We start from the raw sequence: 23,830 nt of genomic DNA on the forward strand, positions 1-23,830 counted from the left end.
GTATCCTCTACATGTTTTTTTAAATTCAGGAAAAGAAATATTTTATATGATAGATTAAGAATATTATAAAGATCCCCACAAAAAGCATGAGCGGTACAATTCATTTCTAAATAAGGATTTGCTCTAATTATTTAAATATAAAGGGGTACCCGAAAAATAAAAATGCAATAAGTACATAAAATTTAACTACATAGCAACTTCCTTCTTTCATTTGTGAATTTTAGTTCTAGTGTCCTGAAATGTCAATTACAATTTGTATGTCATATCTATTTTGTTTTTCACTTGATAATTGCCCAAAAATGGAAGTTTGCATCATAAAAAAGTTATTATTTTTCTGTACTAATTAAAATATAAAGTTATCGGAATGGCCGTGCCTAATTGTCTCTAAATTGTGCCTAATGTCAATTAGTTCTAGTGTCCTGAAATGTCAATTACAATTTGTATGTCATATCTATTTTGTTTTTCACTTGATAATTGCCCAAAAATGGAAGTTTGCATCATAAAAAAGTTATTATTTTTCTGTACTAATTAAAATATAAAGTTATCGGAATGGCCGTGCCTAATTGTCTCTAAATTGTGCCTAATGTCAATTAGTTCTAGTGTCCTGAAATGTCAATTACAATTTGTATGTCATATCTATTTTGTTTTTCACTTGATAATTGCCCAAAAATGGAAGTTTGCATCATAAAAAAGTTATTATTTTTCTATACTAATTAAAATATAAAGTTATCGGAATGGCCGTGCCTAATTGTCTCTAAATTGTGCCTAATCAATCTTGTCGGGACTGCACAGCTCATTGCCGTGTTTTAATATGATTTGTATCCGGACAATTATATTCCTAAGGTTTTTTTTTTTTCTGTCATAATATTCCTGAAGTTTTTGTTAAGAGATATTTTAATTTCCAATGCGTATTTTGAGATATTTTTGAACGAAATCCTTAATTCTACTTTTTTTTCCTGATTATAAAAAAAAAAAAAGCCGTCCCCTATGATTGTGTGCCCATAACACCCTCGTCAGCAAAACAAATTGCAAAGATTGCCACTCCCATCAAGGAGCCGATCTCAATCATAAGGACAAAAAGGTCAATCCATCGTTACGCTCGTCGAGAAGGGAAACGGGAAATCCGAAGAGCTTTCGCGGCTCTGGTACGACGACTGCTGAGAGTCCCTTCGCCCCCTTCCTCCCGGCGCCGTTCGCCAGGCATGGAAGCTCAGATGCAGCTTGTCGTCTCTCTCTAATTAGAGCTCGTCTCAGAAGAATCGCCTTCTTGTCGTGCCGTGATCGAAGGGCAATCTAGGGTTTCGTCGCTCAGTGACGGCGAACGAGAAGGGGGGGAAGATGGAGAGCGTGCGGTCACCGACCGATAAGCAGAGCATGATCTCTTCCTTCTTGGAGGTCGCCGTCGGTCAAACCGCCGATACTGCTCGCCAGTTCTTGCAGGTTCCCACTGTCTGTCCCTCTCGTGTACACTCGCTTCTCACATGCATTGATTCGCAGAGACCTTACAATGTGAAATAGCTGAGTTACTGGTGTGGGCGTGGCCCCTGAGCTCGCTCGATGCACATGGAAAGATGTTGGGCAAGTTTCGTTTGGTTTCTTATCTTGGCTTTCAGTTGGGGCAGTTGGTAGGATGATTGATTACTTGTCACTGGTTATAGAGACTATGAGGGATATGAACGCTTGATCTGTAGTTGGTTTACCGAGGTGTTTTGGTGTTGTTGGGTGCTTATTATGATAGCGTTTTGTTTGTCCACCGATTTATGTTTTCGTGAGGAAAAAGTCAACCTTCATTCTGGGTTTTGCAGTTTCAATGCCTTGTGTATTGATGAAGCTAGGGAAGAAGTCGGACCCTTAATGTGGCCGTACAGTTCCCTTGATTGAAGCTATCACGTTGGTTGAATCTTTGTTTTTCTGTTGATTCTTGTGCACACGCAGGCTGGTTGCATTAGAAGGAGTCTCTTGTCTTCTGAATGCTAGATCTTGTCTATAACCAATGATAAATATGAGCATCTTAAGTTATCTGAAGCTTTCGGGTGGAATTGCATACAAATTTTGATGTTAAGTAGCCAACCAGTTGCCCTGAGACTTCCATTTAATTCTGTCTGCCTTTCCCCCCCTTTGTTTCAGTGGTCATATCCTTCCTTTTACATGTCTATTCCATAAAACTTAAGGGTTTAATATGAAAAGGTCTGTGCTTACCCTTATGGTCATTTGGCTTCCAATTGTTTGGTGATATATGTATCTGCGGTGAATTGCTCTTTTATTGCAATTATTTTCTTTGTTTTGGTGTGTGTACAATGCTTTATCTGTGGAAAAACTGGATTGTTCGAACTCTGATGAGTTACATTTCTTCAGGCGACAAGTTGGAAGCTTGAGGAAGCCATTCAACTATTTTTTGTAGGTAATGAAGGCGGTGTTATTGGGGGACAGTCCAATCCTTCCCCAGTAGATGGTGGAAATGCTGTTTGGGTAGATGAAAATGCCGGGTATTTTGCCGCATTTTCTGTAAATTATCGTGTTTTTGCCTCTTGAGTTCTTCTTACTTCTGTGTGTTTCCTTAGGGTATCAAGGAATGACAATGGTAATGAAAACATTGGACAGCATGATGGAGATGAAGTGCGTCCTCCTTTACCAGTTAGGAGAGAGGTCCTCTATGATGATGCGGTATTATACCCGTATGTATACTCTCCTTAATGTTGCTGTCTTTGTTGCTTTATTGGGGCCATTGGCTGTTCTACAAGAATGATATATTGTGATATTACTTATTGGCAAAATTTGATGACCATACAGAGCATTAGGGATGGGGCCACATGAGTCAAGTTCACTAATTGCGTTCAGGAACTTTGATGAGGAACTGAAACGCCCTGGGGTGTGGGAACCAGATCAAGGTTCAACATCTACTGCAGAAAATGCTCGTGATAATCTTGCGTCTCTATATCGTCCTCCTTTCCATTTGATGTATCGCGGATCCTTTGAGAAGGTAGTCGGCCTGAATTCACTCTTACAATATGTGTGCAATTAATTCCTACTCTATCTGCAGTGTACTTGTTTCTTTTCATGTTAAGTGGTCTTAAAAAAAAAAAAAAAAATTCCTTGTGTGCATATGTTCAAAGATCTCTGGTATATTGTCTTACAGTTTCGTATTCTGATGAGGTTGAATGAAAATTATGGATATCATAGTTATTGTGACTTTTGGAGTTTTAATGTTTTGCAACTTGCCAAAGTGGTGCTTGAGTGATTAATGCTGCAGTTGATCGTACAATGGCTATTTCGGAACAACTAAGTATGCAAAATTTTATGAACTGAGGTGTCGAAAATTCCATTAGCAAACATTTTAATGGGTATAACATGTTCTTATACTAAGAGTGCTCTTCCTGGCACAGGAATCTGAGTTCCAGATCATGAGGCTCAAGTCTATTTAGTAGTATTATGTTAACTTGTGGAAATGGGCGTTAAGAAAAATATCTGGAGGGCCCAAAACCACACCCAAACCGGTCAGTTCGAACAAGTTTTCTCTGTTTGGGACAGTTTGAGTGACTTCGTGCTTCAGGTACTAAAAATAAACATCTCTAGGGGTTGGCAGGTTGAATCCGAAAACAAATTAACTGACCCGTGAATGTGAGAAATGTGAGGTTGAAATAACTATTTTTTTCACCGGATTTATTTAACCAAAGGATCAGCTTTGAAAAAGAATAGAGGACTCTAGTTCCTATTTTTACAGAGAGAGAGAGAGAGAGAGAGAGAGAGAGAGAGAGAGAGAGAGAGAGGGGGGATCTGGAACAAGAGACCCACGGCATGTGCTCAGCGGACTTGCCGCAACAATTGATTGCCAGCGAAGTCGCTTGCGCTCGGGTGAGCTTCACTGATCACTATGGCATTGGTGGTGGCTGGTATTTGAATAGAGAACTGACAGGATCTGGAATGAGACTACCACCATATGAGCTCAGTGCTGCCCCAATAGATTGGCAGCAAAGTTACCTGTGCTGAGGTGAGCTTGACTGATCACTATTGCATAGGCGGTGGCTGGTTTTTGAATTGACAATTGACGGCTCATGTGAGCTCCACTATTAACCTTTGAGGTGATTTTTGAAGGAAATAGTTTTGAGGCTTCATAATAAATCAACATTGCTTTTTTCATCATCATGAAGTGCATCAAGAGGACATTGTCCCATCGTTGCATGCATATATTTGATGTTTTATCCCCTGGAAATTTAATCCATCCTGATCTTTTGTTTGATTTTTAATGATTAGGTGAATTTGATTATTTTCTTTTTTGTTTTCTTCAATCTGAAGTTTTCAGAATTGGTCCCACGATGATTAGCGAGCGTGCTAAGAGGAATTAGCTCCCTTGTAGTTTTTTGTTTTCATGTTATATTACATAACTAGGAGAGTATCGAGCCGAGTAGTTTGTTTTTGAGAATGAATAGCTCATCCTGCAGTTGAAATTCATTCCTATTGTTAGTGTAGATTGGAGATCAAACTAATAAGAGGTTCTCATTCTTTTCTATTGGTAGATATAGTGGTTTGCATCATAGATTGTTATGGTTACACCACACATCTTTTGTTTTTAGAAGTACACATTGTCGAGATAACTTTGCTAGTGTCTCATTACATGGAAAAGGGAATTACCTACTCTCCCTTTTTCTTGGATTTTGCTAGAATTGTTTGCTCCAAAATGATATTATAAGCATGCTCTCGGGGGTTTCTTGGTTTTTTTTTTTTTTTTTTTTTTGGGGGGGGGGGGTTGGTCTGTAAGAGAGAGAGAGAGATGGTAAAGTGTTAGGGAGATGTGAACTTGACAAATAGGGAACTGTAATTTCTAAAAACAGGGAATGAAAAGTGTAAATTATAGAGGATATTGAGTGTAATTTTCCCTCTCATCAATGATATGAAGCTAGCGTGTGTAGGGAGATGTGTAGTTGCAGGGCTTTATTTGCTGGTACTTTTGTTTTTGTTAGCATTTGATGTTTCGTATTTAACTGATTTTAATATATATGAATGTAAACAGGCTAAAGCAGCAGCTTCACTACAAGACAAGTGGCTTCTAGTAAACTTGCAGTCTACCAAGGAGTTCAGCTCGCATATGGTAGCGTAGTCTCTCTCTCTCTCTCTCTCTCTCTGCTTTATTGTTTTATCTCCCCAGAATCTATGAGAATAGTGATTTTAATCTGCTTTTATTCATTTTCTTTTGAAGCTGAATCGGGATACATGGGCAAATGAAGCTGTCTCCCAAACTATCAGCACTAATTTTATCTTCTGGCAGGTGTGTTTTGGGCTGGGTCTTTATTATTCTCTCTTATAGTGGCCCAACTTTATCAATTTTTTGTTTTCTGAATCATGAGTAGTGCTTCAGACTATATTATGGCTCGTGCTCTTTCTTCAGATCAGCTCTTTTTATGCTGCTTCAATTCCTGTCCTCGTGCTTTGTTATGCTATTGAGTTGCTGCCTTCTGTAGCACTATCTGAGGCCTTCTGTTGATGGCAAGGCCTGATTATTTCAAAGAGTTTCTTTGTCTCCTCATTCCTCAATGGAATTATCATATTGTTGTAGGAGGACCTGGTTAGCTGGTCTTCAAACAATTGCATAAACTAGAGACTTCCTGAAGGCATTATGCCTTTTTTGAATCCAGGTTTGTGTGTTTATGTGTATGTGTGTAGATAGTGGATGCATGCCAAAATGACAGTAGATAGATGAGTGAGCCAGATATTATTGTCTGGAATGTGCCTCTCCACATTATTTGCTGGAATGGGAGATTATGGGGAAAAATATTAGTCTGAAGAAAGTAAGAGTGTAGAATATGGATTTATCTTTCAGAGTGCACGCACCATTTTATAAGTAGGCAGATCTGTGAAAATATTTGTGGGTGTCCAGCCATTCTACTTGTTGACCACTGCACGATGCTAATACATGAATGAATGACATAAAAATAGTTTGAACATGCAAAGAATGACGTAGCACTTAGCAGTGCTTTGACAGTGAAATGAGGTCCCCCTTTTACTTTTCAGTTGTATTTTGTCCCATTTTAAATCCCCTCCCCACCTTCAAGCGAAGCAAGTACTTTCTTTTTGAATTTTCATTCCCTTCACTTCATTTTCCTCTCATTTCTTTTCAATTAAGCAATGTGATAATCTAAGGCTATATTCTCATGTGCTCCCTTTCACTTACAATCACAAGGAGTGCCTTTGATGATAGTGGACAGTGGAGATCTCTTATCTTAGATTTCAGTTTTGATTAGTTGTCAAGAGTACTCTCTTCAATGTGTGTTCATATATGACTAACAGAGGAAGTTAATAGTAAATGATAAATTGTTCCGCTGACTCTAATTTATATCAGGTATATGACGACACAAGTGAGGGACAGAAGGTTTGCACCTATTACCGATTGGATTCGATTCCTGTTGTGCTTGTTATTGACCCCATCACTGGCCAAAAGATGCGGTCTTGGACTGGAATGATTCAGCCTGAGAGCTTACTTGAGGTACCTATCACAGCAGGTGTTACCCAATACACTTGCATTTGGATAAACAATGAATGTTAATGTCGTAGCAGCATACAACATGAGTTTACAAGTGCTTCGACATGTTATTATAATAGTTGCAGTATTCATCCAAGAAATTAAATTTTCTGCAGAATTTGTTACTTTTCCTGGAAGGTGGCCCCAAGGACCATCATGTAAGTTCATCACATAAACGTCCTAGAGAAAAGTCTGTGACTCCTCCGCAGAAACTTAAGGGTATGTCATATTTCTGTATTCGATAAATGGTGCTGCATCTTGAGATGGTATAAGAACCAAAGAAATCGGTGGCTCTGTCTGTATGTCTTTGTCCGCTGGAGGGTTGTCCGTGCTTGCCCTTTGTCTGCCATTGTATATGTAATTTCAGATGCCTGGGTTGATGCAGATGAATTGCCCAAGGAAGAAGACGAGGAACTACAGGCAGCATTGGCAGCTTCCATGGAAAATATAAAAGAGCCAATTAAGACTGCAAGTGAAGATTGCAAAACTGATACCAGCAAGGAAGAAGATTCATTCACGAGGAAGATACCTGCCTACCCACCTCTTCCTGAAGAACCTAAGGGTGATAGGAGCCTACTTTGCCGAGTTGGAGTCCGTCTTCCCGATGGACGTAGGGTCCAGCGGAATTTTCTCCGAACCGATCCAATACAGGTTGATCAGACCTTCTATTATCTTAGAAAAAAAATTGCTAGATTTCTTGCATAATCCCTTGAAATCCTTTCTGTTTATGATGTAAGCCTTGGATAGTTGGCATAGACGCTTTCTGCTTGGAATTTTGCAGTGCACACACACTTTGTAGGACAAAATGCTTGTTCACATACTCTTTCTGCAGCTTCTGTGGTCATTCTGCTGTTCTCGGCTGGAAGAGGCTGAAAGTAGGCCATTTCGCTTGGCGCAAGCAATTCCTGGGGCTTCGAAAAGTCTTGACTATGACAGCAAGTTAACCTTCCAGGAGTCGGGTCTTGCAAATTCTATGATCTCTCTCACTTGGGAATGATGCTCACGCAGTTACATTGTTACCTTTTGGGATGGTTTGATCCACTGGAAATTATCGAAGAACTTCTGATACATGTCTATATTGTCATATTTGGTCCACTGTCTATTCCCTCCCCCAAACCATTGTCTGTTTCAAGGGACCCGTTGATTTCATTTTGAATGTGTAATTTGCCAAGTTAAATGCATCGCGACAGGATTTTATTGCGGATGCAGTAGAATCTCAATTGTATGTATGCGCAGGCGGTTTTATTGGATCTCCTTTTTTGAAGTTTGAAATCTCTTTCTGATAGTTTGAGTTCCAATTCTCAACAAAGGGCGCTCAGGAGCAAAATTTGTGGTGAGTGGGTTCATGCTATCTATTACTCGTCCTCATAAGGTAACACAGAAGCAGGGAGTTCATATGCAAGCTAAGAAATCCGCCCACATCATGGCATGCGCTTAACCATTTCTATTAACAAAAATATATGCTTAATCAAAGCAGTACTATACATCACCGGTCATTTAAAACTGTATCTTATTTTTATTTTCTGCGTTATTTTTTAAAATACGGCTGGCAAGTCGGTTTAAAGACACTGTGCGAAGCACGGGTTGACGACGCAAGAGCTGAAGTTTAGATGATTCATCCCAGGTGCAAGAACTTTCTTTAGGTCCAAAACTATATCTTCTTTTTATTTTCTGCGTTATTTTTTAAAATGCAGCCGGTGACATTCTGTTTCCGGTCTATTGGTAAACTTCAGAAATTCTTGCCAATCTCTCATCTAAGGAGGACCACTTGCATTCCTCAATCTTTTGACTGGACTGCTTTTTATTTTATACATGGTGGTTTTAAGATAGCGCTATCAATCTTGCATGGTATGGCCGGCGTTGATGTAGATAATTTTGCATGGTATGGCCAACGTTGACGTGGACAATTTTTGCAAATATTTTAAATTTTTTTAATCTTTTCTTTTCTTTTATTCATTTTTATTTTCTTGTTCCACTCTTCATTTTTTTTCTCTTCGATGGTTGTACGCCAAAGGCGAGGGCTGTGAGCGATACCCTCGCCGGATCTAGAAGAGGGGTGGTGGGAAAGGGAGACCCTCGCTTGTGGTAGGCGATCTTTGCTGGCCATTGCCAAGGCTCGACGGTCGGTGAGAAAAGAAGATGAATAGTAGAATAGGAAAAAAAAAAAGAGAAAGAAAAAGAGAAATAAGAAATTTACAAAATTTTAAATAAAATTGCAGAAATCATTTACATAAGTGATTTTCAGCTTAAATCGATCGGATGGACAACATTAGGAAATCGTAAAAAAATTTATGACTAAATTGATCGACTTAAAAAGTTTAAAAATGAATTGGTCATTATACAATAGCTTTATGACTCGTTAGACAATTTTTCTGGAAACATCAATAGAAACTATACATTACACGACATCCGCAATTACTTGCCTCTTGTCCACAAGCCCAATTTATGAGAAAAAAGGAATTTGATTCAATTGCTAACGATACAAATGGTCTCTAAACTTTTGCTCAATGTGGAATATCGTCTATGAACTTTTAATTAATTCAATATAGCTACTGAACTTTAACTCAATATGCAATATTTCTTTAAATTTGTTCAACATAGTCCATGTACTTTTGGTAAATACTCAATCTAATCCCTAAATTATATGAAAATATTGAATGGTATCCGTCCATTAATTCATGATTTTAGAGATTTTATAAATTTAAGGATTAGAACAAACTTTTAGTTCAAAAGCCATGTTGAACAACTCAAAAGTTGAAGGACGACATTACACATTGAATCAGAGTTCATATATCATTTGTGTAACTAGCACATTTACCTCTCATGCATATGATTGCCACTTCACACATGCACGATATACAACTATGGTGTGGAATATACTCAACCAATAAATTTAGCTTATTGATTTCTCATTTATCAATTTTAATCTCTTTTCAATCATGCAGTTCTAACTATTCGATTGGAAATATAATAAAATCGGAAAATATTTCTCATTTTGTTAGTAACATTAAGGAAGTGTGCATCATTAATCTCGTCTTGTGAATAATATTAGTAAAGCAACGCATAATATTAATAATTTGAGTATACATAATTTCATTTCATTAGGTAAGTAAATTCTATTTAATCGCAGGAGTATTTTAAAAATTTACGAAATATTTATATCCTCCAAATTCCCAAAGATCAGTCCAAATGCCAATTCGCGGCGAGCAAGATCTCAGAGCTTCAACAATTTACTTACAGGTTCGAAGGGATCAATTTGCTCTGAGATTATCGTCAGCTGATATTTCTTTTCCCGCTCCGATAATCTTTTTGATTGTTCGGATTCAATATCCGAGATCGGGTATTCTTGATTCGTTGATTGATCGCGAAGCGAGAAATTCCCAGGAAATACTGTTGGCGATTAAATTCTGTGTGATTAGGAATAAGCTTATGTTGATTTGCATCTCTCTCTCTTTTCCAGTGCAAATGTGTTCGTTTCGCTGAAAATTTCAGCGATGGGAGAGTAAGAAAGTAGGAATTTTGATGGAAATCTTCTGAATTTAGGGTTCAGTTTTCCAAATTCTGGTAGTGGCTATAATTCTCCTTGGTGGAAGATAGATTAGGAATTATCTGGACATAAATGGTGAGATCTCTGTATGAAGACGCTTTTTCTTTTTTTTTTCTTCCATCACTTTACTTAAACAAATGTATGTACAAGTGTCTTTCGCAGCAAAATTAGAGAATGCTAAAGTTGAATGTCTTGTTTGTCAGAAGAGAGAATTGCCAGGGTTTTTATTTGAACCATTCGTTGGATAATTTCGCGCAATTTCTGCCTTGTGGTTGCAGGTATTTCATTTGACTTCAAATGGCTGGAAGGACCCCTATCGCCAGTAAAAGCTCAGCACTCATCGCCATGATTGCTGATGAGGTATGGATGCATGGATACAATCTGAGTGTTCCTGGTTAAATATCATTCCTCATGTCGGATTCGTAAGTGCGAGGACATCTTTTGACTAGAAATGTGACCAACAAACTTCATCATCTGAAGAAACATAGGCAGTGAGATCGGGGGTCATGATTTCAGATGCCTTTGGGAATATCCTGCAATCCTATTTACAGATAACAATTCTGAAATGAATTGATGATGATGTGGACCGTGAGAAGTTCCTCTAAGTAATGAATCATTCTCTTATTGGCTCTGAATACATCTTTTGAGGTAATTTTGAAGGAGGAGGGGCCCCTTTTTTTTGTTATGGCTGTACTGTTTGAACAAATGCGTTGAAGGGAAATAGGCACCTCTGGCTAAAAAATTATGTTTACTTTTGGCGGAGTGGGATTTCATAAAAGATATAGCATTAGAAGCACTCAAATGGCTGGTTCAACCTTTGGGAAATGCCTGGCTTGGCTTTTCTAGTATCTTGAGCAGTCAGTTTTCTTTCTTGGAGGCAGCATGTCCTTTTGCAGGGATCTAGAATTTACCTGATGAGATTCAAACGGCTTGCAAATGTTTGTTTGCATGGGTCATTCTTTGGTTGAGTGGGACATGAAATAGCCATGTATAAGTTTATGTAATAATGGCATTTTCTGAAGTGCTGGAGAATTACTCTCAAATCATCCATGGTCTGCTGCGTGAGTCACAATATCAAAACTGCTTTCAGATGTATGATTCAAACAATAGAACAAGAAGTTTTCTTGGCAACTTTGGCCATCAGAAATGAGACTTTATTTGCCATTGTAGATCCTTATCTTGGCACTGTACATTTGTGCATTTTATTTGCAACATATCAATGCAATGTAATGCTGGCTAGTTCACTGGAGATTATTTTGATCTGAAAATTCTTGAACGATGGAAATTTATCGTGTAGGACACTGTCACCGGGTTTTTACTGGCTGGTGTCGGTAATGTTGACTTAAGGAGGAAGACGAACTATCTCATCGTTGACTCGAGTATGATTCTGTCCTCCTTGCATTATCGTTATTTGCTGTACAGTTAATTTATGACGATATTTCATTTATTGGTATCTTTGCTCTTCTCAAGTTCTTCCGCTGCAATTGTCTTCCATAGTATTGTGGCATAAGCCCCTTATTTTCATGGACCACTTGTTTTCCTGCTAATATTTAGCTAATTTAAATACGTTTGAAATTCTTCTGGATAGCTTGCTTGTTCCGTGACAGTTCTTTGATTTTAAAAACTGGTATGGTCTCTTGCTAATTTTAGATGCAGATGGGCTTCTCATTTCTTCTTGTGATGTTAGTGTTTTGTAACCTAAGACCCCATTTTTCATTCTCTGATTGCACTATTTCTTTACGCAACATGGGTCACAGAATTCTAAGATAGCGGATGCTTGCCTCTTTAATGATGTTTTTTTTGTGGTTCTTCTTAGAAACAACTGTGAAAGCTATTGAAGATACCTTCAAGGAGTTCACATCAAGGGAGGATATCGCTATTGTTTTGATCAGTCAATATGTGAGTTCTTTTTCATACTTGAAATGTAGAATTAAATGGGCTGCTTTTCATGATAAATAAAGGATCAAGTGCTTCAATCATTTATAGTTTTTCACACCTGGAGCGTGCTGCTTTTGGTTGGTTGTTTTCCACGTAGTTAACAGAAGGGTTGTTTTTCTGTTAAATTAGTGATCAGCAACCTTGATAATGTCTATTCATGTACATGAGTAGTAAGCATTGGTCGCTCTTACAAGACCATTTACCCTTGTATTGATCTAATCATCCAGCCTTCAGCATTAACAAAACAAGTGTCTTATGCCCATTTTAATAATTATTAACTTAAAGATTGTTTTGGGTCCCATTCAAAAATTTTGGACAGTGACAGAAACAATTTGGGTCCAATCCAAATATTCTGGACAGTCGCAGAAACAATGTTGGTCCCGTATCCACCGATTATTGCTGCGTAGGATTTTCTGATCATTACAAATTGGATATTATTCCTCACCATAATAACAATATATGCGACATACTTCTAATTGTTGACCATATCTCTGGCTTTCAGATTGCAAACATGATAAGGTTTCTGGTTGATAGCTACAACAAGCCAGTTCCAGCAATTCTGGAGATCCCTTCAAAGGATCATCCTTATGACCCTGCTCACGATTCAGTGCTTTCGAGGGTGAAGTACCTCTTCTCTGCTGAATCAGTGGCATCGGGAAGGCGCTGAACCTTCCATTATTTATTTTGTCTTCTACAGAGTAGCTGTATGTTCATTTGTCTGCCAGAATGTAAATGTGTCTGGTGACTTACGACTATCTACTATAGTGAGGGGCATTGATGACTCAATTACTGAGGCTGTTGTTTTGGTGTTATCTTGAGCTTGGCAATCTGAACGAGGTTTGATGTATTAACAAGGATTACACAGTCTCCCTTTATCAAGCGAAACGGCGATCTTGCGAGGATTTCTGGTGTTTGCGTAGTGGAAAATCAATGGTCCTGCATTGCATGTTGCGAGAATTATGCTAGCAATCGTATAATTGTTCTTCAAACGCGTTTTTCATGACTGTTCCAAAACAAATAAAAGATGTTTTCCATACAATTCTTCTTCAAACGTGTTTTTCATGATTGTTCCAACAGACTTTTGAGGTTGTTTTCTCAGATTGCAGGACGGAAGATTTTTTCGGTATAACATCCTCCATTTGTTTTGAATCAGGCGCTTTTAAAATTTTCCAACACAAAAAAACGAAAATGAGTATAATTTTTTTTTTATGGACTATCTTTTAGTTATGTTCTTTAAGAGGAGGTTCTTAAAAGGCTACAATAATTCCCATTTCTTAAGTTAATTAATAATTCGAGCATTAAGTTAATGATGTGATGATGATATTGTTAGTTCTCGAATTTTCAGACACGGAATCTAGTCTTGAACTAACAATTGGTTCAATTCGGTCATTAAATTTTCGTTTAATTGGCTCAAAATTTTTTTTTTTTTGGTTGTCAAATAATTGGCTTTTTTTTTTTTTGGTCGGAAAATAATTGGCTCAATTAACCTCCTGCATTTTTGTTCAAAGTTCAATGTCATTTATCAACACTAGTAGAAGTTTTTGACATATTGTCCGCTTTGGCCCGTCCCATATCGAGCCTCATAGTTTTATTTTTTGGAGTACAGGTGGATACCTTTCCAAGAGATCACCTATCCCGAGAGTGCTCTCACTTGAGCACGCTTAATTTTGAATATCTAAAGCTAAACATTATCGTTACATCAAAATACGCCTTTGTGAGTTAATTTCAGTTTTCACATGTATATTTCATAATTGTTTCCTTCCTGTTCGGTACACGGTTCGATTTATTCCTACATCATTTACCATCTTAGAACCCTATCAAGAGCCACTTCTTATCCCGACCCTTTATCCCCGACTACCACTCTCTGCCCTCGTCGGGCCGGGGTCGTTATAGAAATAGACGCCAACATAGGGAAACCAACCTTGGATGAAACAAATCAATTGGATCTCGTTAGAGACATGATGGCACTGTGTGAACTTTATGCTAAACATTCATGCTAAAGTTATGAACTTCAGATGATAGAAAAGCGGGGCAAATCAATTGGATCTCGTTAGAAACATGATGGCACTGTGTGAAGATGCTGGGGATCTTTTTGAGAAGAGTCGGGATGAGGATATGCTAAAGAAGACCCGTGGTGATCCTTTGGAAAAAAAGGTGAAGAGAGGGGCGTCGTGTGAACGTGATGTATTAAAATGGTTGGCACTGGCAGTTGGTACGCGGGGACAACGAAGCTCGGAGGCATCAAAGATGTTAATGTCAAAAAGACGAAAGCAATCATGTCTAAAGGTGCGGTTTGTGCTGTCCTGACGAGCGGTGGGGCTCCAGAAGCTTTACCCATTTTCTTCTTTTTAGTTATTAAATGGCCATGAATCATTAAATTAAACTAAATCTCGACCGTCGAATATGCTGCAAGACCCTTCATTTTGAGCTCGCGAAGTGATTTATTATCACCGACCACGTGAAGGAAAACTGTCCAAAAAATTCTAAACTTATTGCTCTGCGGTCCAAATCAGTACTAAGCCTTTTAATTATGTAAATTTAATCATAAATCTTTTGACAATTTATCAATTTAATTATAAATCTTTCAATTGTGTCAATTTAGTTATTAACCGTTTGACAATTTATTAATATAGTCTTTTCAGTTAATTATCCAAATAATTGGTTTTGATCTAAATCGGCAAAATTTTAAAAGATTTTAAACTAAATTGACATAATTAAAAGAATTAGAAATGACAAATCGTCAAAAGATTTAAAATTAAATTGATAAAATTAAAAAATTTAAAACTGATTTGACCGTCGTACGGTAAGTTTCGGATTTTTTGGACAATCATGCCCACCACCTGACTCACCTATAAATCACCTTTCATAGTGCCCAGTCCTTCATCCCTCTCTCTATTCTCTCAAAATGGATTTCTCGAAGCGATTGATTCCAGCTGCTTTCATTGTGATGCTGTTGCTGGTGGCGACTGGTCCTTCCTCATCCTACAACACTCTTATGCATGCATCAATTTCATAGTTCAAATCAATAACACGTCTTACAATGTTGGCCTAGTGAACTTATAACAGATGATTCTGAGCATGATTAGGATTGCTTATAGATGATTTTCCATGAGAGAATCATGATTAACTCGGACCCTTTTTCTTTCACCTCCTTTTTCGGTACGAGCAGAGATGGAGCCGATGGCGGTGGAGGCGAGAACTTGCGAGTCGCAAAGCCACCGGTTCAAAGGGGCATGCGTGAGGGACAGCAACTGCGCCGCTGTTTGCCAGACGGAGGCTTCCAGGGCGGGCATTGCCGGGGCTTTCGTCGCCGTTGCTTCTGCACCAAACATTGCTAGAGTGCGCGCGCTCTGAACGTGCTTTTGAATTGCATCTTGTCGTATCTCAGATCTTTTGGAATAATCCGGTATTGCATCGGAATGTCATCGTGTGGCTGCGGATGTAATCTTCCTTTGGCTGTTTACTCTTTTTGTCATGGTTGCTTCTGTTTGAGAGGGTGAAATCTGTTTTAAGAGCCATTATATGATCGCCGGATACATCAGCGTGATCATGACTTCAACTCCACACGACAACTTTGCCATCATGGCCCTAGCAACCACGTACGTGTTTGAGTCCTGGACTCTGTATGTTCTTCACTAGGATCAACTATTCGTTTAACTTAAGCAAAACCTTTAATCTCTGCGATGCCGAGGAGGGCCTGCACAGTCATTCCAAGATTTGCAGTCCGATCCAGTTTCTCCCCACATCAGAATTGTCGTTTTCCAAAGTAGGGCGATTGATGGCTCGTCATACTGTGACCGAAGCCGTACTTGTTTCAGTACAAGCAATTAGAGATTTCCTTGATATTGTTATAAGAATAGCTAGGATTTCCAAAAGAAGACGCCCTTAATTTGACGAGAATTTCAAGTAGCTCAACCTGAATCACCTCAGAACAGAATGACAAAATTCACAGTTCAATGTGAAAAACTATAATCTTTTAGTCTAGTAAGTGTGAGTGTGATTGAACTCAAAATGAAAGGAGTAAGCTTCTGCAGCTTATCCATTCAGAAAGCTAATGGAGAGTGTGCAAGTATTCTCTTCTGCTACAGAAAAAGAAAAATGTGCCTATACGAGGAAAATTCACTTGATCCCACAAAACACTTTTCTGATTTGTATAGATAAGAAAAAAAAAAAGATCGCCATTTTTGGTTTTCCTCTCACAACAACCGCTTTTGTCGGTAAGCATCTCGAGTATATTTCACAAAGAATTCAACTGAGTACTGCTAATTTACAGTTGAATTGCCCAGAATAGAGCAACCACCAGGGGGAGATAACTGGAGAGGACACCAAACCAAATGTGATCAGTCGTATGTATCGCATCAGTCCATCTCTAAAATAGTCTTAACTAGGAACTCCTCTTACTCTGGCCATGCCAAAGCTTTCCTGGAACCACCTATCTTGAACTTGCAGGCCGGCGTTCTCTCAGTGAATTCAAAGCCGATCCGTATGTCCTGAAGAAGCCTAACCAACGGCTGCCCATCTATCCCCCTACGAGTCGCCCCCCCATTTGCCCGAAACACCTTGTGAAATCTTATGCACAACTCGTATTCCCCCGCACTGCAGTGTGCAGCGATGAGGCTCGTGCAACTCACCTTGTTGGCTGCCACCTTCTTTCTCTTCATTTTCCTTGCATATTTTCTCAACCTGCCTCAAGTTCTTTGCTGTCCCGTCGATTTCCAATGAGGCATTGTACACCCCCATGTTCGGCTTGCATCCTCTGGCTTTCATTTTCGCCACCAAGTTCATTGCTTCTCTTATTTTCCATCTCTCGCCATACATGGCAACCATGTTAGAGTACGCCACTACAATATCTTCTTTTTTACACGCTTCCTCAAAAAGCATCTCGGCTACTTTGCTGCATTCATCGAAGTTATCATTACTCTACTACAATGATTAATTTAACTGGAATTTTCAGCCTTTGAGATCATGCGTGAGTTAATTACGCCTATCGATGTTATCTATCAATTGAGAGAACCAGTGATTTCAAAGCTGAGGTCTTCAGGACTTCTCCTTTAAGATGTTCTGGATCATTTATTAACTCATCCCTAAAGAAAAGTACTAAACTTTCCTTCGGCATCTTTCTACTGTAGTAGTTGTCGATCCTTGTCAGGTTGGCTGTGAAATGCAGTAGTTTGTCTTCTTTGGAAGGAGAGCGATGCTGGGGTTCATGCAGGGCCATCTCATCGAGTAGCTTTCATAAGTAAATACGACTTAGATAAGAGGATGAGTATTCTTGCTTAAATTCAGTGGATTCAGTGGACATAACATAAACGGAAGTGCTTGTGAACTTTTGTACCGGGAATTTCAGATTATAGGAAAGTGGAAGAAGAAATCAGTCTCTATCTGGGGAGGACGAAGCCCAGGGATGCATCAAATGTACGTCAAAAGGATGAAGCAGTCCTGCCTAAAGTGCAGTCTGTGTGGCACCTACGAGCGATGACTCGAGGAGCTTTCCGCCTACATGTACTAAATTGAATCCGGAACGTCAATCCGATGGGATCCAGGCAAGACCCTCCATGTTTAACTTTCGTAACAATTTCTTCCCCTCCTTTTTTTTGTGGCCTTTTTCGCGATTGTTCTGTAACTCCAATCCCCCGATTTGTCTCTGGTGTGATGAGCTTGTGCTCACCACCAAACTCATCTATAAATCACCCCGTCACGCCTTGCCCGACCCTCCATCTCTCACTCTCACTCTCTACCTCTCTCGATCTCTCTCTTTCTCTCGATGGATTTCTCGAAGTGCTTGATTCCAGCTGCTTTTATTGTGATGCTGCTGCAGTTCGTGGCAACTGCTGGTCCTTTCTCATCCTACAACACTTTAATGCATGCATGTTGGCCCATACAATATGTAAACTTCACTAGTTATCGCACAGAATGAGGACCGTGGAGCATCACCCAATTTTAAGAGCCAGTAGATTTCTAAAACGATCAAATGACAGTGAACATGTAATAATATGAAGGGCTCAACGAAATGGATTGGAATGCTGCAAGATAATTCTGAGCATGGTTCATCAACTCATTTTCTATGAGAGAATTTTGATCAATCAAACCGGTTGTGGACTGACCCCCTTTTTTTTCACCTCCGTTTTGGCATGTACAGAGATGGAGCCGATGATAGCGGTACAGGGGGACATGCATCGACAGGCAGTGCGCTGCCGTTTGCGTGACGGAAGACTTTTGAAGCAGGTATTGCAGGGGCCCGAGCCGCCATTGCATCTGCACCATACCTTGCCATCCGCCCTCGCCCTGAGAGTTTCACCGATTTTGCACTACATCCTAATCATATCTCATCAGTATTATCAAACAAACCGGTGTTGGGCATCGGAGTGTCGTCTCTTTGGTCGCGGATGTGATTTTCCTTCTGCTGTTTACTCTGTTTTCCAGGTTGCTTCTGTTTGTTGAGTGCGAAACCTAATTAAGATCCACAACTTGTTTATGATATTGGCTTCTCAAGTTCATGTTATATACGAACACAGGATATATCAGCATGATCATGACTTCCACTTAACACGACAACTTCGCCACTGTGGACCTAGCAACTAAGGACATTTTCGGCAATCGAAGCATATGTACTTAGTTGAGTCCCGGACACTGTATGTTCTTTACTAGGATCAACCATTTTGATAAACAAGAAGAAGATCCAGTTTTCGGTTTTCCTCTCCCAACAACCGCTTGTGTTGGTAAGCATCTCCAGTATATTCACAGAAAGAATTCGATTGAGTACTGCTAATTTACAATTGAACTACACAGAAACTGTACAAGTCGTATGAAGGGGACACCAAACCTGAATTGCGATTGGTCCTATCTATTTTAACAGTTCATTAGGAACTCCTCTTTCTCGAGCGATGCTGAAGCTTTCCTAGATCCAATAGACTTCATCTAACATTCGCTCACTCTGAATAGGGAACTTCTAAGTTTTACAGAGTTTGGATCGAGAATCGTAACGGACGTTCAAGCTTTCTTGAACTTTGGAAATTTTTAATTCTGGCTCTCCTTCTTCTCTTCAATCTTGAAGTATCCTTTTATACTCTCCTCCATCCTCAAAATAGCTGTCGCAAGTTCTTCAGGTATCACTCTCCAAACTTCCCGTTTAGACGAGATTGTATACAAAAGATTTCATAGTTATTGAGATTAGAACTTAGAATCTCCATTGCCCAAACGATCATGATCTGGGTTTTCAAATATAAAACTCTTCCTTTGTAAATAATCATCTTCTTCCTTAATCCACGTCTTTGATAGATAATCCTTCATTTTCGTGATTGATAATCTTCAGGGATGAATCCAACCAGATTCGCTCACCGTTGTGATAATATGATATCTCACAATAATCTAGCTGATGCTTCTGAAATACTTATTCAGAACTTGAGCTCATGCGACAGCGTCGGAGCTTCTGAGCCAACGTCTAAGTTACGATTAATTCCTGTATACCATTCCTCAATGTAAAAAGAACAATATGTAAAATAAGTATTTCATCGCATTAACTCGCATTTTAGAGAATATAAATTATTTTGTCAACTTCAAAATCAATTAAGTATTTTTTTTTCAACAGTTTTTGGGGTCCACGTTACATATTAAGATATTGCACATTCGAAAGCTCGTGACCAACAATGCAGTTACGACATCAAGAATAGGTGTCGTTTCTCTAGTGCAATGATTAGTTTGATTGAAATTCCCAGCCTTCGAGACTGCTCGAGACCATCACCGAAACAACGTTCTTGTGTTGCTTTCGGCGTTGTTCCAAGTTGATCACCGTCAAATTCGTCAGGTTGGTATCCTATGCAGTAGCTTGTTCCCATCGGACGGCGACCAATGCTGTGGTTCATGTCAAGCAAAGCATGTTGAATAATGAGTAATTTTGCAGTGGGAACTTTGGAGGGAGAATTATGAAAAAAAAAAAAAAAGTCCTTAACTTATTGTAATTGTGCTAATTCAGGCTCAAATATTTTGCATTTGTATCAATTTTGATCAGAAAGAGCTGGCATGGATGGTGGCGCAGCCGACACCGACATGGACAATTTTTAATAATTATGTAATAAATATTTGAATTTCTTATTTAATTTCTTTTCCTTTTTTTTTTCTGTCCTTCTTATTTTACCGTCCGCCGAACCTCGGTGACCGACCAAGGGCGAGGGCTGGCGACGTCGATCTTGCCAGCCACCGGCAATGTTTAGAGCTCAATTGACAAAAAAAAAAAAGATTTATGACTCGATTACGATAATTATAATAGATTTAAGACTTATTTGGTAATTTTTTTGAACTTTATTCGGTAGAAAAGCCGGGGGCAAATCAATAGGATCTCGTCACAAACATAACGGGACTGTGTGAAAGACGCTGGGGACGTGAGGAGGAGCCGGATCTTTTCTGAAAAGAGTTGGGATGACTGATGAGGACATGCTAAAGAAGATCTGAGGCGATCCTTTGGAAAAGAAGATCATATTACAACGACGTGGAGACATCGAAGAAATATGTCAAAAAGACGAAAGCAATCCTGTCTAAAGGTGCGGTTTGTGCTGTCCGGACGGGCGATGTGGCTCCAGAAGCTTTGCCCATTTTCTTCTTTTTAGTAATTAAAAGTTGGCCGTCGATTAAACTGAATCTGGACCGTCGGATATGTCGGCATCCCCGCAAGACGCGACGTTTCGAGCTCACAAAATAATTGAAAATCACCACTTTTTTTTTTAACTGAAAATCACCACTGCACTCGCCTATAAATCGCCTTTCCTTCCCTGCCCAACCCTCCACCCATCCCTCTCTCTCAAAATGGATTTGTCGAAGCGATTGATTCCAGCTGCTTTCATTGTGATGCTGCTGCTCGTGGCAACTGGTCCTTCCTCATCCTGCAACACACTTATGCATGCATGCATGCTTTGCATGGTTCAAATCGATAATACGTCTTCTAATGTTGGCTCTTGCAATGTGTTTACACTTCACTAGAATACCACACGACTATAAACTTGCCATAGATGATTCTGAGCATGATTGGAAGTGCTTATCGATGATTTTCCGCGAGGGAATTTTGATTAACTCAGACCCTCCTTTTTCGGTATGAGCAGAGACGGAGCCGATGGCGGTGGAGGCGAGAACTTGCGAGTCCCAGAGCCAGCGGTTCAAAGGGGCATGCGTGAGGGGCAGCAACTGCGCTGCTGTTTGCCAGACGGAGGGCTTCCACGGCGGGCATTGCAGGGGCTTGCGTCGCCGTTGCTTCTGCACCAAAAATTGCTAGAGAGTTCGCGCTCTGAACGCGCTTTTGAATTGCATCTTACCAAATCTCGCCAGTCTTTTGGAATAATCCGGTACTGCATCGGAATGTCGTTGTGTGGTCGAGGATGTAATCTTCCTTTGGCTGTTTACTCTTTTTGTCATGGTTGCTTCTGTTTTGAGAGTGTGGAATCTGTTTTAAGAGCCATGATAGGATCCCCGGATACTCCGTCGGCGTGATCATGATTTCGACTTGACCCGACAACTTTGCCATCATGGCCCTGGAAACTACGTACTTGTTTAAGTCCTGGACTCTGTATGTTCTTTCACTAGGATCAACTATTTTGTTAACTTGCGCGAACTCTTTAGTCTCCACGAGGCCGAGGATGAGTAGCATGGTCATTCCAAGATTTGCAGTCCGATCCGCCATGGAAACTGGAAACAGCAGTTAGTAAATATATCAACCCTGGTTACTTGTCCTCATATTCTTCCCGGATTAGTATTTGCAGACATGTCCAGCTTCTCCCCACACCAAAATTCTTGTTTTCAAAATTTGGGCGATTGATGGCTCGTTATACTGGAACCGAAGCTGCACTTGCTTCAGTACAAGCAATTAGAAATTTCCCTGATGTTGTGGTAAGAACAGCTAGGATTTCCAAAAGAAGATGCCCTTAATTTGTGAGAATTTCGAGTAGCTCAACCTGAATCACTTCAGACCAGAATGACAAAATTCACAGTTCAATTTGAAGAAGTATAATCTTTTAGCCTAGTAGGTGTAATTGAACTCATGATGAAAGGAGTGAGCTTCTGCAGATTATCCCCCCCAAAAAGCTAATGGAAACTCTGCAAGTATTCTCATTTGCTACAGAAAAAGAAAAATGTGCCGATATGAGGAAAATTCACTCGATCTCACAAAAAAGTTTCTCATTTGTACTGATAAACAACAACAAGATCTGCCATTTTCGATTTTCCTCTCATGACAACCGCTTTCGTCAGTAAGCATCTCGAGTATATTCCCACAAAGAATTCAACTGAGTACTGCTAGTTTACAATCGAACTACCCAGAATAGAGCATCCACCAGTGGGAGATACATGAAGAGGACACCAAACGGAATGCGATCAGTTGAATCTACGCATCAATCGATCTCTAAGATAGTCTTAACTAGGAACTCCTCTTGCTCTGGTCATGCCAAAGCTTTCCTGGAACCACCTAGCTTGAACTAGCAGTCCGGCGTTCTCTCAATGCATTCAAAGCCGACCTGTATGTCCTGAAGAAGCCTAACCAACGGCTGCTCTTAGAGAAAACCCCGACCATGATCCGTCCATCACCTTATGAATTACACCCCCATTCACCTAAAAATCCTCTTAAATCTTATGCACGTCTTGAATTCCCGCGCACTAGAGAATGAGGCGATGAGGCGATGAGGCTCGCGTAACTCACCTGGTTTGGGTGCCAATCCTAAAGAAGCCTAAAGAAGCCTAACCAACGGCCACTCTTCGAGAAAACCCCGACTGTGATCTGTCCATCACCCTGAATCACACCCCCATTCACCTAAAACTCCTCGTAAATCTTATGCACGCCTTGAATTCCCACGCACTACAGTATGCGGCGATGAGGCTCGTGTAACTCACCCTGTTGGGTGCCACCTTCTTTCTCTTCATTCCTTGCACATTTTCTCGACCTGCCTCAAGTTCTTCACCCTCGAGCGGATTTCCATCAGGGCATCGTACACCCACACGTTCGGCTTGCATCCTCTGGCTTTCATTTTGGCCACCAATTTCATTGCTTCTCTTGTTTTCCCTCTCTTGCCTTACATGGCAACCATGTTAGAGTACGCCACGACACACTTCTCATACCCCTCAATTTCCGACTCTGAGAAAAGCGCCTCAGTTCGGGAGTAGAGCTCAAGGCGGCAGTACCAACTCATGACCGAAGGGCACGTCACTTGCCCAGGCTCACATCCCCGAGAGGAGATTTCCGCGCACCATAGCCGCGGCCTGACACCTGTGCTTCTTCGAAAAGCCGTAGACTATTGCACACGATATGCAATCAGACACTTACAGATTTGTGCCCTTCATTGCCTCGATGGCCCAGAAAGTTTTCTCCAGTAATCCTTTATCTATCTACATCACAACAAGCTTTAGGAACATGTCTGGATCCCTCAACAATATCTTCTCTTTTACACGCTTCCTCGGAACGCTTCTCGGCTACTTTGCTGCATTCATCGGATCAGAGTTATCCTTACTCCACTACAATGATTAATTTAACTGGAATTTCCCGCCTTTGAGATCGTTCATGAGTTACCAACGACTATCGATTAATTGGGACAAACGGTGTTTACAAAGCTGTAGGTCTTTGGGACTTTTCCTTCAAAAGATTTCGGATCATTATTTACTCATCCGTAAAAGAAAAGTTCTAAATCTGCCTTCAGCGATGTTCTGCTATAATTGTTGTCGATCCCCGTCAGGTTGGCTGTGAAATGCAGTAGCTTGTCTTCTTTGGAAGGAGAGCGATGCTAGCGATGCTGGGGCTCATGCAGAGCCATCTCATCGAGTAGCTTCCATAAGTGGATATAACTTAGAGGACATATCGC

At 40.0% G+C, this 23,830-nt stretch overlaps 4 protein-coding genes and 1 long non-coding RNA gene across 5 annotated transcripts; all 5 read left to right on the top strand.

Moving 5' to 3' along the window:
* The first annotated feature begins 1,101 nt into the window (after positions 1-1,101).
* Positions 1,102-7,786, top strand: LOC115726868 (plant UBX domain-containing protein 7). Its single transcript, XM_030656939.2, has 10 exons — positions 1,102-1,440; positions 2,356-2,486; positions 2,562-2,675; positions 2,791-2,980; positions 5,009-5,086; positions 5,195-5,263; positions 6,335-6,478; positions 6,631-6,733; positions 6,900-7,165; positions 7,347-7,786. Exons 1-10 carry the CDS (start codon positions 1,339-1,341, stop codon positions 7,509-7,511), a joined length of 1,362 nt encoding a protein of 453 aa, XP_030512799.1. The 5' UTR covers positions 1,102-1,338; the 3' UTR covers positions 7,512-7,786.
* A 1,974-nt stretch (positions 7,787-9,760) lies between these two features.
* On the top strand, positions 9,761-13,022 carry LOC115726884 (V-type proton ATPase subunit F). Its single transcript, XM_048281316.1, has 6 exons — positions 9,761-10,136; positions 10,265-10,421; positions 11,359-11,440; positions 11,878-11,960; positions 12,502-12,678; positions 12,876-13,022. The coding sequence occupies exons 2-5, from the start codon at positions 10,359-10,361 to the stop codon at positions 12,664-12,666; spliced, it is 393 nt and encodes a 130-aa protein (XP_048137273.1). The 5' UTR covers positions 9,761-10,136; positions 10,265-10,358; the 3' UTR covers positions 12,667-12,678; positions 12,876-13,022.
* Positions 13,023-14,867: 1,845 nt separating this feature from the next.
* On the top strand, positions 14,868-15,517 carry LOC115726910 (defensin Ec-AMP-D2-like). The gene is given in 3 exon segments (XM_030656998.2): positions 14,868-14,968; positions 15,169-15,270; positions 15,273-15,517. Coding segments are annotated over 3 exon segments (231 nt in total). The 5' UTR covers positions 14,868-14,904; the 3' UTR covers positions 15,338-15,517.
* Positions 15,518-16,266: 749 nt separating this feature from the next.
* LOC125315646 lies at positions 16,267-17,371 on the top strand. Its single transcript, XR_007198922.1, has 3 exons — positions 16,267-16,454; positions 17,167-17,172; positions 17,347-17,371. It is a non-coding gene; the product is annotated as an uncharacterized LOC125315646 (long non-coding RNA).
* Positions 17,372-20,724: 3,353 nt separating this feature from the next.
* Positions 20,725-21,462, top strand: LOC115726895 (defensin Ec-AMP-D2-like). Its single transcript, XM_030656987.2, has 2 exons — positions 20,725-20,862; positions 21,092-21,462. Exons 1-2 carry the CDS (start codon positions 20,799-20,801, stop codon positions 21,259-21,261), a joined length of 234 nt encoding a protein of 77 aa, XP_030512847.1. The 5' UTR covers positions 20,725-20,798; the 3' UTR covers positions 21,262-21,462.
* The last annotated feature ends 2,368 nt before the right edge of the window (positions 21,463-23,830 follow it).

Source organism: Rhodamnia argentea, chromosome 6 (assembly GCF_020921035.1).
Source record: "Rhodamnia argentea isolate NSW1041297 chromosome 6, ASM2092103v1, whole genome shotgun sequence".
NCBI lineage: Eukaryota > Viridiplantae > Streptophyta > Magnoliopsida > Myrtales > Myrtaceae > Rhodamnia > Rhodamnia argentea.

What these genes read in the sequence shown, in the direction of transcription:
- LOC115726868 (XM_030656939.2), top strand. Translation starts at nt 1,339, where the DNA reads ATGGAGAGCGTGCGGTCACCGACCGATAAGCAGAGCATGATCTCTTCC. An exon ending in AGGAGTTCAGCTCGCATATG is followed by an intron (nt 5,087 to 5,194) that starts GTAGCGTAGTCT and finishes TTTCTTTTGAAG; the next exon opens with CTGAATCGGGATACATGGGC. An exon ending in TCCTCCGCAGAAACTTAAGG is followed by an intron (nt 6,734 to 6,899) that starts GTATGTCATATT and finishes GGGTTGATGCAG; the next exon opens with ATGAATTGCCCAAGGAAGAA.
- LOC115726884 (XM_048281316.1), top strand. Translation starts at nt 10,359, where the DNA reads ATGGCTGGAAGGACCCCTATCGCCAGTAAAAGCTCAGCACTCATCGCC. An exon ending in CTATCTCATCGTTGACTCGA is followed by an intron (nt 11,441 to 11,877) that starts GTATGATTCTGT and finishes GGTTCTTCTTAG; the next exon opens with AAACAACTGTGAAAGCTATT. An exon ending in TTGTTTTGATCAGTCAATAT is followed by an intron (nt 11,961 to 12,501) that starts GTGAGTTCTTTT and finishes TCTGGCTTTCAG; the next exon opens with ATTGCAAACATGATAAGGTT.
- LOC115726895 (XM_030656987.2), top strand. Translation starts at nt 20,799, where the DNA reads ATGGATTTGTCGAAGCGATTGATTCCAGCTGCTTTCATTGTGATGCTG. An exon ending in GCTGCTGCTCGTGGCAACTG is followed by an intron (nt 20,863 to 21,091) that starts GTCCTTCCTCAT and finishes CGGTATGAGCAG; the next exon opens with AGACGGAGCCGATGGCGGTG.